Here is a 13,221-nt window from a genome sequence, read left to right on the forward strand (position 1 = left end):
GTCAGCATATGTATGTTCTGAATGCACTAGATTCTACACTACTGAGCCTATAGGATCATGGAGCTGTCCTTGCCTATCCTGCAGGCCACAGGACACCAGAATACATATGGCCTTATATTTAATTCTGGGCCCCAATCACCCACTAGACAACTATTCATATCCAGAGAAGAGTAAACAGAAATAATGGGACAATGTGAAACTATGTCATATGAGAGAGGACTGAAGGAGACGAGGAGTAAGGGAAGCTCCATGGTGAAGTGTGTGCTTGGCATGCACTCGACCCTTGGCTTGATGTGCAGTAGCCCCCACAACTCAAGGAAGGAAATTGTGGACATTTCACTAGAAAAACCATGAAATGGAAACAGCAGAATTCTCTAAATATTTGAAAGGTAACTTCACAGATAGATAATATTTATTGTGCCTTAACCTAGGGTTACAAGTCCTTTGGGGGTTCAAAGACCCTTTCATGGGGACCACATGTCAGATATCCTACATATCAGATACTCACAATATAATTCATAACAGTAGGAAAATTACAGTTACAAGGTAGCAATAAAATTAATTTTTATGATTGGGGGAATCACAACCTGAGGAACTATAATAAAGGGTCACAGCATTAGGAAGGTTGAGAGCCACCGACTAGAGGAAGAAGCTGGGACATTAAAGGGGATAGAGATCCAATTACAGCATCTTAAAAATTTTAGTTGTGTGAGTATAAAATAGGTTGCATGGTGCAAAACTAAGTAAATAACACATGATGTAACCATGCAGACGTTCACTGAGTGATTACTGAGTACAAATCAGACAAGATGACTTCGAAAGTTCTGTTTCCATATCCAAATATTACATTTTGACTTAGTAAGAATATATAAATATAAAAAATCTGCCTTGAGGAAGCAGAAGGATCTTTACAACCAACAGATAGAGCAAGGAAGGTAAAAAGGAGGGAGGGTGCTGGAGAGATGGCTCAGCCATTAAAGTCTAGGCTCACAACCAAAAATATAAGGAGAGGGAGGAGAATAATTAAGAAAAACACTGCATTTAAGTTTATGCCATACTTTGCAAACAGGAGGGAGTGCTATGGAAAATAAGTACACGAAATAAATTAAAGGAATTATTTCAATTTCCTTAGGTTGGTAAACCATAATTCCCATTGGTTTCATAATCAATGTCTTCATTCAAACCTGTCTCCCTCCTGTTGGTCCCCCGTCCCACTTACTGCAGACCCAGAACATCAGCTCACAGAGCGGGTCACAGTCTCCCTTCTTCAGCTCTGCCTCTGGTCATGTCTACATGAATTTGAAACCCATCCAGGGACTGCTACACTACAGGAAAACAAATGCGCAAATGTATACTTTGCTTTTATCTGAAGAGACAGTTGCTCAAGATTTTCCAACGTATATGGTATGCCCACCCCTGTGGAAAGAATATGAACTACATTGCTCCTTTTGTAAAAATTAGTTAGAAAGTTTCAGGTTTCTTTGTGTCATTTTCTTAAATATTTATTTATATTTAGCATACAGCTTCCTCCCCTCCCATTCTTCATCCCTATCTCCTCTGTACCTCTCTTACTACTCCTCCTTCCACTTTTATACATATTTGTTGGCCTCCGCTCTCCCCCAGAGCATTTTTTGTTTCCCGTTGGGCTCATTTCTCATTTCTCAGCCCACTCACACTCATTCTCTAGTAAATTCACATCTCAAAATTGGAAGCTAGCGTGCACTTTTAAGAGAGAATATATAATATTTGTCTTTTGGCATATGTGTAATCTCAGTTAGCATACTTTTCAGCTCCATTCATTTTCCTGAAAATTATATATAAAATATAACTTATAAAATGTCCCTGTGTATATGGTCCATATTTTAATTATCCATTCATTTGTTAATGAGCTTCTGGGTAGATTCCATTTACTAAGTACTGTAAATAGAGTAGCAATAAGTGTGTGTGTGTGTGTGTGTGTGTGTGTGTGTGTGTGTGTGTGTGTGATATTTCTGTTGGAGAATCCTTAGCATATATGACCAGTTATAACTGCATGCTCTATTGTAAGCTCTTTGAGAAATCCCCACCCATATTTATCTACATAGTGACAGAATCAACTTACATGCCCACTTACAGTGAATAAGAGACTTTTTGCCTCAAGTCCTCACCAGCACTTGTTGTCATTTTTTTTCTTGATGATGGCCATGCAAATGAGGGTGATAGTGTATCTCAAGTAGATTTAATTTGTATAGCCCTAGTAGGTAAGGATGCTGAACCATTTTGAAAGTGTTTATTAGTCATTTATGTTTCTACATTTGAGAACTCTGAGTTTAGTTTCATAGCACAAATTTTTTTTAAATATCTATTTTCTTACTTAGGTTTTAACTTCTTTGTGTGTACTATATATTATATACTGAATATATATCTGCAAAGATTGTCCACCATTCTCTAGGCCATCTCTGTATATTGGACTCTTAATCTTAAGATTCTTAATCTTTTTAGTTGTTGATTTTTACTTCTTAAAGTCAAATATGTATTATGGCCTTCTCATAAATAACCTGTTGCCTCTTTATAATCAATAAATGGTGTGTACAGTTCAGACCTCAGTGCATAAAGGCTAGAACAAGAAGAGAGACCTTAGAATAACGGTACTCATTGATCATGTGGCATCGCTCAGTGTCAACTGTGCTTGAGGTTACAATTAATATTGTTTGCTAATATTTAAAATTAAATCAAAGGGTTTATCAAACAGAACATCATTCGCTGTGTCCTTGTAGTGAACTCAACTTCACAAAGAGTAAGTTTTCTTCCTTACAGTGACCTTCCGAGCAGAATCTGCTTTGTACGACCACTGCCTCTTCCTCATCCTCGCATCTCTGGCCTCTCATTGGTTGATTTCATTGCAGTCTCTCTGCCACTGTATCTTTCTTCCTCTTGGTGCACTGTCTTCCTGACTCTCCACTGCCTCTCCTCTTCCTCCTTTTCCTTCCCCATCTCTCTCCCTTCATCCCTCTATCATCGGTCTCTATCTTTACCCCATCATCTTCTCCATTTCCTCCTCTTCCCATTCCAATTTGACCCTTAATTGTCACAGAAAGCTTTTTCCTGAATATATGTATATTTTATTCATGTTGTATAGTAATTTTATATATTATACATTAACATATTGATTAATATATTGTCTATTAATTGATATATGATAGTTGTTTTAAATATTAATATATAATGGGTATATATAGGTAGACAGGAATACTGTCATTATTTATTGCATTATCCTATTTTTAAATTCCTACACAGTTTCTATTTGAAAGTGTTTATAAATCTGTTAATTTTCATTGTTTATTTGCCTGAGGTTGATTATAACATTCAAGACAACAGGAGTTCTGTATGCTTTGCTGACAGCTGCTCAGTCCAGTCCCTTTAATGATGCCTGACTTAAAATAGCTATAATAATTTAAAACGGAGAGATAGATGCAGAGGAGGCAAATTTATCACATTGCCCTTGAATTGAGAGAGTAATATGACAGAAATATTCAATTCATAAAAAAACAATGTAATGTAGAACTCTTCATGGACCATACTAACAGAATGAAATTAATTTCCATGAAAGAAGTCAAAAAGCCCAGAATCCTCACGTACACACTTGTATTTTCAGGCATGGACTATTACTAGAGTTTGGCCCTGAACATGTGAAAAAGTTGAACTTCATGAGATGTTAAAAGCTTGACTTTAAAAATAAGGACAAGGATATTTATACAAAGCATTGGACTTTTAGTCATGCTATTTTAGGAGGTTTTGTGGATGTATGGCACACAAACTCTCGACATTTCACAGTTATTATAAAGAATGGTAGTAAGGAGGAACCCATGGAGGTTAGAGGAAAGAAATAGGCTTAATTGCCTAAGAGAATATCATGGGGTAAGACTGTTTCATTTTACCCTTCTGGCAGATCTCTGAAATAATTTGATACTCAGCCAATAGATATAAAAATATTTTTAAGAATATGAGCTCTATGTCCAGTTAATTCAAAGACCAATTGCGTTTGAGACCATCACCCATGGGTCCAGGGTAGCTGCGGATGTGTTGCTATACCCAGCATTAACTTAGTAGCTGGAAAAATATCAGCCTCTATTTTCCAAGGCATGTGTGTTATTATCTCTTGGCTGGGTTGAATTCACTACTTTTCCTGAAAATGTGTTGCTTCTGTGGTGTAGAACTTGATTCCCTTGCTGCTGGGTAGAAAGCTTGAGTCTTTGTCCTTGAGGCAATTATTACTGAGATGTGAATGTCAGCCAAGGATAGCCACATGTGGACACAGAGATGTGTAAACATTCACCTTCCCAAACACATCTTTGGTTCAAAATAGAAGGAAATTATATTTTAAAAATGTATTAGAATAGTAAGTAAGGGACTGGATGACTCTATACTAAGATTGTTCCCATTTGGAGGAATACTCATAAGCAAATTTGATGCAAAAATTTGTAATGTTTCCAGAACTTAATTTCAGGTTATAAGCAGAATTACACTATGAAAAACACTGCTTTGTGTGTAACAAAGTTCTGAATCATTATTGAATAAAATATAAAGGTTAAGGTTTCATTTTTGCAAATGTGGATACTTTTAAGCCCAATAAAAAGTTCACGTCAGTCACTTAATGTTCCTCAAGAAAGAGATAATGGGAATAAATCAAACCATAAGTGTTGCAAAGTTTTCTGAAGAAATTAGCAGATGTCCAAAACTCTCTATTTAGTTTTATCGTTAATCTGCTTTTAGGGAAAAAAAAGCAGCTTCTTCCTTTTGTATTAATCTTTTAAGCCAAGGGAAACGTCTGCCTTTAGAAATAGATCAACTAGTTTTGAGTAACACACATCTCTGCATGTGTGGGTAGCACTGGCTTGGCTGAACGGATGATCAAAAAGTAAAAATTATTACATGGTAAGGCATATGCATTTAGTCCTAGCACTTCCATAGACAGACACAGGTGGGTTTTTGAGTTCCAGACCAGCCAGGACTACATAATAAAACCCTGTCTTTAAAAAAAGAAGCAAACAAAAAAAATAAAAAAAAAAGAAGCAAACAAGAAAATATGAAAGTGTTAAATGGTAGAGCTGAGGATAATATGAAGGGATTTGGGGCAGAAATGGGGTATTGTCATATTTCATTGTATATAAATTTCAAGAAAATGTTCAAATAAATTATTTAATATTAGCTAAGTGATGGTTATTACTAACCATCAATTTGTCAAAATCACCTGGAAGAGGAGACTCTAAGATTATCTGTGGGAAATTATTTTGATTACATTGATTAAAGGGCAAAGACATGCCCACCATGGGTAGCACTATTCCCTATGGAAAAGATCCTGGACTGTGTAAAAGTAAAAAATATAATCTGAGCACTGGCATATCTTCACTAATTCACTGCCATCTGCTCTTGAATATATATATATATATGCTTCAGATTTCTGCTGCCTTGACTTCCTGCAATGATTATTTAGAAAACTAAAATGAATCCTTTCTTTTCTAAATGGCGCTTGTTAAAACATATCACTGTAACTAGAAAGGAAAGAGTTAATTCTTAGATGAATTTAATATAATGAATCAATTATTTAACCTCTGAAAGGTTGCTCTCTGTATCAAAAAAAACACATTGTTTAGCTTTTAAATAATTAAACCTATAGAATTAGATTCCTATTTAAAGAATATAAAATTAGATTAACTCATGGCACCCCTGTTCTTGAGAGCATTTAGAAAATTTAAAGGGGGTAAAAGAAATGCTCAGGGCTTGAAAGTTGGTTCAGTCAGTAAAATGACAGCTGCATAAACGTGGGGACCTGGAACCCAAGAATATGTAAAAGCCACAGTTTGCAGCAAGCTTTTGTAACCACAGGTCTCTAATACTGAGACAGGTGGACCTTTAAACTTCATTGGCCAGTCTGTCTACAAAACTTGATGTTCAATGAAAAAACATGTCTCCAAAGAACCAAAGGCCTCTCTACTCATCTACACCCATGTATGCATGTACCCTCACACATGTGTACATGCGTCCACATTAACAAGTACATCCACCACATATACACAAAAAATGGAGAGGAGAAGAGAGGACAGGAGAGGATGGGAGAAGAGAGGAGGACACAAGACAAAACTAAAAGTCAGAGCTGTGTTGATTACTTTCATCATTTAATACTTGTTACTGAAGCACATCCCCAGCCTGAACATCCTCTGAGGACACATCTAGGTCTCATCATGACCTTGTTTCCCCTCCTTGAGCTTGGCCATGAGCAGTCCTTTTAAAGTTGGTTCTCTTCAACCAAGTATCCCATAGATATGGGAAGTTGGCAACTTGACTCACAAATGATGCTTCACACTGAAAGAACTAGACCAAAGTCCACTTCATCTCTCAACAAAGTGTCTTTCCAAAGAATTGTCTATGTCTTGCATGGTCCTTTTTTTTCTTCACTCAATATCCTAATCAGCTCTGACCCTCACATAGCATGAGGGGTTAGGATTTCTAATAATTGACTTGGTTTGACCACACAGGAACTGTAGAGTTGTGTCCAAGTAATTCTACAAGGACAAAAGGTGCTTTAGTTACTGCTTTAAGTCAAAGTCTTTCCAAATGTGTCTAAATCCCATAGTAGTCAAGATAAAAAGCCGTGTGTGTGTGTGTGTGTGTGTGTGTGTGTGTGTGTGTGTGTGTGTGTGCATGCGCAAGCGCGTGCCCCATTGTTAGGGGCCTATTTTAAGTATGTGGAAGAATAAAAAGACTTAAAAAAGGAATCTTGTCAGTGCCATAACTAGAAACAGTAACAGGTAAGTGTTACCTGCAGAGAACTACTGACCATATAAGCCAAAAATTTGCCTTACTTCATTTTTCCACAGTATTTCTCTAAATAAAAACTATTCTGGTGCAAATATTCTTTGACATGCCTTAAGTACAAATTCACAAATATAAGAATCACACAAATAATATGTGTATGATCTAAAAAATAAATAAAACTCATAAATAAGTTCTCCCAATAATAATTAGGAAATCGGAAATGTCTATAAGTACTGGTAGTCATTCTACTTCTTTTTTGTGTATTGAATATTCATACAAAGTACAATCTTAGCACTAGATCAGCATCTTCTCCATAAAAGGCTCATTGATACCCAGCTTAGACCTTCTCTTCCCTGTCAAATGGAAGACCGCCCACTATTCACTGTCCCTTTTTGTCACTGTGCAGAACAGGGAACTTTTTATTCTTTCCAAGAAATGACCTTTCAGATTTAGTAACAGCATGTTCTGTTCCTCAGGAAACGAGGGAAGATCGAGACAGGACACGGCTGGACTCCATGGTGCTGCTAATTATGAAACTGGACCAACTAGACCAAGACATCGAGAACGCTCTCAGCACTGCCTCCTCTCCATCCAGCACCCCAACGAACCTGCGGCGGCATGTCCCTGTGAGCTGCCTTCTCCCTACTCTTCACCCGAGTGAAATAACGCCCCCTATGTCTGTTCTCCTGTCATTTGTTATTAGTGTTTAGTTTAGTTTTGTTTTGTTTTTCAGAAAACTTGGGAGGACCCTCAGTCCTGGCCCACACTAGGCAATCTTCCACTTTGCTATATCGTTAGCCCTGTTTTTACTTTGAGACACAGACTAAATAAATTGGCCAGACTGCCCTTAAACTTGCTTTGAAGCCCACACTGGCCTTAACTCAACTATCTTCCGGCCTTAGCTGCTCAAGAAGCTAGGATTACATGTCTGTGCCCACTAAGCAAAGTTAGAATAGGACCCTTTTATTTCACATGGTCTCTCTTAAAAGTGAAACATCTTTGATGATGGCATCCACTAATAAATGAAACAGAACCTCATAGAGACCATTCAGTCATTTCCTTATATCACATAGAGAATCCATAGAGACATAGGTGACGGCCAAATATTTAACATTAAAAAGAAAACAAAGCAAGCCTAGAAAAGTTTGCTTCTTGGGGATTAAGCCCTCTTTGTTGTAATAGTGACTTGTACTACTGTATTTACTACTATTCAGAGACATAATGCACCCCATTGCAAATGCTGTGTTTATCTTGATAACTACACTATTTCCAGCTTTTCAGGTTATAACTAGTTATTTCCAAGATATGAATTATCTTATTCTACAAACTTACATTGCATGAAAAACATGTTTAATATTTTCTGCATGATCAGATGAGTAGATGAATGGAAGGATGGGTGGATAGATGGGAATATGAATGGGTAGATGAATCGGAGGGTAGATGGATCAATGAGTGGATGGATGGGTGGATGGATATATGAATGGGTTTTTGGATGGGTGAATGTATGGATGGTTGGATGGATGGATGGATGGATGGATGGATGGATGGATGGATGGATGGATTGTGGAAAGGGTAGATGGAAAGATGGATAGATGAATAGATAGTTGGGTGGATGGATGGTTGTGTATATGAGGGTAAATTAATCCTGCTTACTGCAAAAAATAATTCTGATGAAGGTGACTTGTTAGTACTCTAAAATATACTATAAAAAATAATGAGAAAGACAGAGGTAAGAATTTTACCCCATTAAGTTTATATAACAGATGCTCCGATGGAATTCCAAAACTCAAAATAAAATTTAGAAGAAACAAATCCTGAAATTGGCTCTACCCAATTTAGCTTCATGTTTAATGGCTTAGTTTATGTAGATCTAACATATATAGCATAAAGCTTATATGTTTCTACTAAACAAGGATTTGCATTATAATATAGTAAATAAACCACATCAAAAAAAATTGTAAGTGAGATCCAAAATGTAGAAAATCACATAAGCGAATTTGACACCTTCTGAAACAGGATTGATATAAAACTAGATTTCAATCTTGAAAGTTCATAAAAATGAAATTTTAATTTTTGGTAACCTTAATAAGTTTCCTTATCCGTAGAGATTCATTGCAGATACATTCTTTACCATGAGCCATAACTAAATATCTCCAGGAAAGCCCTAGTCCCTCTTATCCTAGGGACACACCAGTTATTTGTAAAGAGTTTCATTCTAGCAAATAAGAAGGGGACCTACAGAATCCTTTATAGAAATGATAGAAAAATCCTGTCTCCAATATTTCAATCAAATTAAAATTTCACATTCATTTTCTCTAGCACCTTTAAGCCAGAAACGTCTTATTTTCATGAGGTCCTAGGTGCCTCTTTAAAATTCATGGGGTCTAGAGTATGGACTTTTTATTGAAGTTCTCTGCAATGAGTTGTTAATTTTGCCTGATTTTAATCTCTCTCTTCTCTACAGCTCCGTTAAACTTTTCTAAGTTCTCATATATAAAAATCATAGCTGATATTTCTATCAAATACCATACTTTTGTCTTCATTTCAGAAAGAAAGCTATCTGTCCCTCCATACTAGACTGGGTTCTTTCTTATGTGGGAAAGATAAACCAAAAACCATGAATTAATATACATAATAATTAAATCATTTGTCTGCATCTAGTTTTTATACTTCTACATAAACTGTAAGTTGGACTTTAATGTGTCATACAATATTTCACAGAATGTTACTGAAATCATTATCATAATTCTTGCTGCTGTAAATATAGCACCCATTTAGGTTTTCATTTTATCAATAGAGTTGGAATAAAGCAAAATCAGTCAGCAGAAACATTAGGAATGTTGGTGCCTAAAGGTAATTGAACAATTAGTGACTTTTGGATCCCAGCTTTGGAGCTGACTATCTAAAACCATAAGAAGTTTGTCTAATTTCTGAACTACAGGTTTATATAAGACAAAAGATGCACACAAAAGTTAACTCTTTAACTACTGGCTTCTCATGGAGACAAATGAACTAAAATACATAAGCAGGCCTATACAGATCTAACCCAGAACATACTTGGCCATTGTTGACTCTCTTTGCTTTCCCTCTAAGCTCATATTAGACACTGAGCAAGGCATGAACAGTACACACCCCTGAGCCTCAAAACTATCTTCTGATCTTTAGAGTTTTCTGAGTCACACTTGGTCTTTTTCTCTGCTTTTTCATTGGTTTGTTTTGGTTTGGTTTGGTTTCTGATATTTAAAGGTGATGGTAACACTTTTTTTTCATTTGCCTTTCAATTCCTTTTGATAATTGCGTCATGGAAGAAGGATTATGGTGTCATAGTTATGATCTTGATCATCCACCAAGGAGCACTAACCCAAGCGAGAAACTGCCTCATCCCCTTCCTCTCTCTGCTGCCTATTTAACTCTAGCAGAAAGAACACAGTACACAATGAAGCAATGGCTTCCCTCCTAATCCACCCACTGTGTGTAATCATATTTAACAAAATCCCTAGAATTAATTTTCTATGTAATAAAGAGTATAATTTGAAGCAGAGACTGGGATGATGAAGAACAACATTCATTTGAAGTAAAAGGAAGAGGTAAAGATTTGGACATAGCTGCTTGGAGAAAATCTAACAAACTGACTAAACATTGGTAGATTCTTGAAACTCCATGATCTGATTGTTTTGTCAGCCAAAATCTTGGCCTCATCAGAGCACCCATTGTGGACAGTCCTTCAGACCTTACTAATGATAATAATCTCTTAGAATGGGTGGCAGATAGAAGTCGGGGCTAAAGGACAAAGCAGTAGTAGTTGGTGCACACTAAGCTTTGCATGTGTTGCTTTACTCGATCTTTTGTTTTGATGATGAGCATCAGGAAGGATGAAGGATTTACTAGGGTCACACAGGGTGGAAGTGAGAAGTTTGCCAAGTGTCACACAGCTTTTAAGAGTCACTTTCACATCTTTCAGAAAAGCCAACTTTTGTTCTACCACATTGTAAATCTTCCCAAGACCTTTTCTCCTCCATATCAAAGTATTCTGAGTTTGAGCCACTAATTGCTTTTTGTGTGAATGTATAACCTAGTGGACATGGATAATCTTTTGGTACACTTGAGCCATACATGGTCAAGGTTCACCATGTTTCAACCCTTTTGTGACCCAACATACCATATTCTTTTTACATAGTCTGTCTTCCTGATTCTTGGCCACTTTTCCATCAATTCTGTCCTCCTGACATCCCAGGAGTAATTGCGCTATTCTTAGCATTCAAGCTTGCTTCCTACATTGACTTTCCCTACAATTTTGCTGTCTGCTTCTTCTCTAGTTGTCTCCTCATCAGTTATATGTCGTGGCCCTCTATACCCTGCTTCCTGATTTTGTCCTTTTCGGCTTCTATCCAGATTCTTGATGTAACTTTCCTATTGAATCACTTTAATATTCTCACTAGGAATTGCCTAGCCTCCATTGTCTTCTCCATAGTGAATACAGGCAGTGAAGACTTATTTTGTGATGTGAACAACTATGTAAAGAACAAGATTCCCACTATTTTGTGCCACAGTTGGATGGCGTATAGACCTCTTCTATGGTCCACACCACTCTTGCTCGCCCACCACAATAAGAACTCCTCCTATTGTGCATATTCCATCTACCTGACATGGGGGAAGCACGGGGTAACAATGATACAGAAGAGTCTGATGGTACTGTAGGGCATCAGACGCATTACCACAGCAAAAGTGGGCGGGGTCACGGTGGTTCAGGTCTTGCTCACCATTCAGTTTGCTGAAGATGGTTAAATAGGGAGGACATGAGTGACAGATTGTGAAAGAGTTGACCTGAGATTTCTCACAGTGGATTTCTCACTGGTAGAAAGAAGAATCTCTACATAGCTTCTCATCCATGAAATTTCTTCTTCAGTTGTGTTTTAGGCGTTCACCAAAACAGCAAGGTAGTTACTTTAGGAGGTGGAGCTTTGAGGTGAGGACCTGAGATTTAAGGCCACTTCTCCCATGGAATGGGAATGTAAGAGATCTGCCTTGCCTCTGGGTGTCATTGTCTTTTCAGTGATTATAATAATCCCTTCCTCACAGGAAGATAAAATCAAATACAGATACAAGCTGTGAAATGTGCTCTATGCAGAATAACAACACAAGGCTAATAAATTGAAAAAAATTATTATTTCTCCTCATACTTGTTATCGTGTGGTTATAAAAATAAAAAGTTTACCATGTTAACTACTTCTTGAAGTTATGAGTAGGAAGGCAAAATGAATTCAAAAGGCCCATTATACAAAAAACAAATTTAAAGGGGCAAATTTAATTAATTACCTACTACCTGTAGTTATATGTTTAATATTTATAAATGTGCTTTGCTGTTATCCATTTCATGTTAATTCAGTTTAAAACTCAAGTGAGCTATATACTTTAGAATAAGATACTTTTTGTTCCCCATGAAAAGACATAAAAAATAGTCTGATCTGAAGTCATTCTCAGCACGAGAAACTTGGTTACAATTATGTACTTCACATATCCATATGAGGAAACACACACATGCCCTCTCACATGCACAAATTCACATGCCTATTAAAGCAGTTTCATTATTCATATTCATTTACATGCAAAATACATCATAACATTCCAACTGTGGAAAATGGCTTTCAATACTATTGATGAGTTATAATGAAGGGAAATAGCATTACTGACACTTTGAACTAAGACTGGGAGGATTTTTTTTTCATTTGCCATTCACAAGGCCCCTAGAATGCACTTTGTTACCTATGTGATACTAAGTGAGTGACTGGAAGTCACATTCAAATAAAGATTAAAGGTGAGAGGAAATGGGCATGTAGGAGACACTCGTACGCCTCTTTTCATGGTTGTGTATTTGTCTTTTAACAGGATCTGGAATCAGGATCTGAAAGCGGAACAGAGAGTACCACAGTAAATCAGACACAGGTGAATCTGTCTTCAGAGTCCACCGATCCATCGTCCACTCCAGCGAGCAATTCTGGAACCAAACCCAAAGCCATGGTAAGTTGTACACAATCCCAGACTCAACAGTCAGTGTTGCCAAACATGAGGTAAGTGTTGATAGCCTTCTATCCAGCATGGAAAGAAGACTATTGGAGTCTTAACTGTATCAGTTTGATGCTATTTACTGAAGTATCACCCTAAAAGTGTATGCTTCTTAATTTTAAAAATGGATACATAAGTAGTTCACTAAGGCAGGCTTATGCAAATCCAGAATTATGCAAAATATGGCCCATGACTTCTGTTATACAATTTTAAAGAATGAAGAATTTGAAATGTGGAGTTGAGTTACCAGGTGCGGTTATCATTGACCACATCACATACTCAGTAGAAAATCTCTAAGCTTTGATGATAGATGAGCAGATAGATGGGTAAGAAGTTGTCTGAGATGCCATGATGATATGCAAA

At 36.9% G+C, this 13,221-nt stretch overlaps 1 protein-coding gene across 1 annotated transcript; it reads left to right on the forward strand.

Moving 5' to 3' along the window:
* Positions 1 to 7,261: 7,261 nt before the first annotated feature.
* LOC116914413 (rho GTPase-activating protein 7-like) lies at positions 7,262 to 12,903 on the forward strand. Its single transcript, XM_032918670.1, has 2 exons — positions 7,262 to 7,421; positions 12,682 to 12,903. The coding sequence occupies exons 1-2, from the start codon at positions 7,311 to 7,313 to the stop codon at positions 12,865 to 12,867; spliced, it is 297 nt and encodes a 98-aa protein (XP_032774561.1). The 5' UTR covers positions 7,262 to 7,310; the 3' UTR covers positions 12,868 to 12,903.
* Positions 12,904 to 13,221: the final 318 nt, after the last annotated feature.

The sequence above is a fragment of the Rattus rattus genome, chromosome 13 (assembly GCF_011064425.1).
Source record: "Rattus rattus isolate New Zealand chromosome 13, Rrattus_CSIRO_v1, whole genome shotgun sequence".
Taxonomy (NCBI): Eukaryota; Metazoa; Chordata; class Mammalia; order Rodentia; family Muridae; genus Rattus; species Rattus rattus.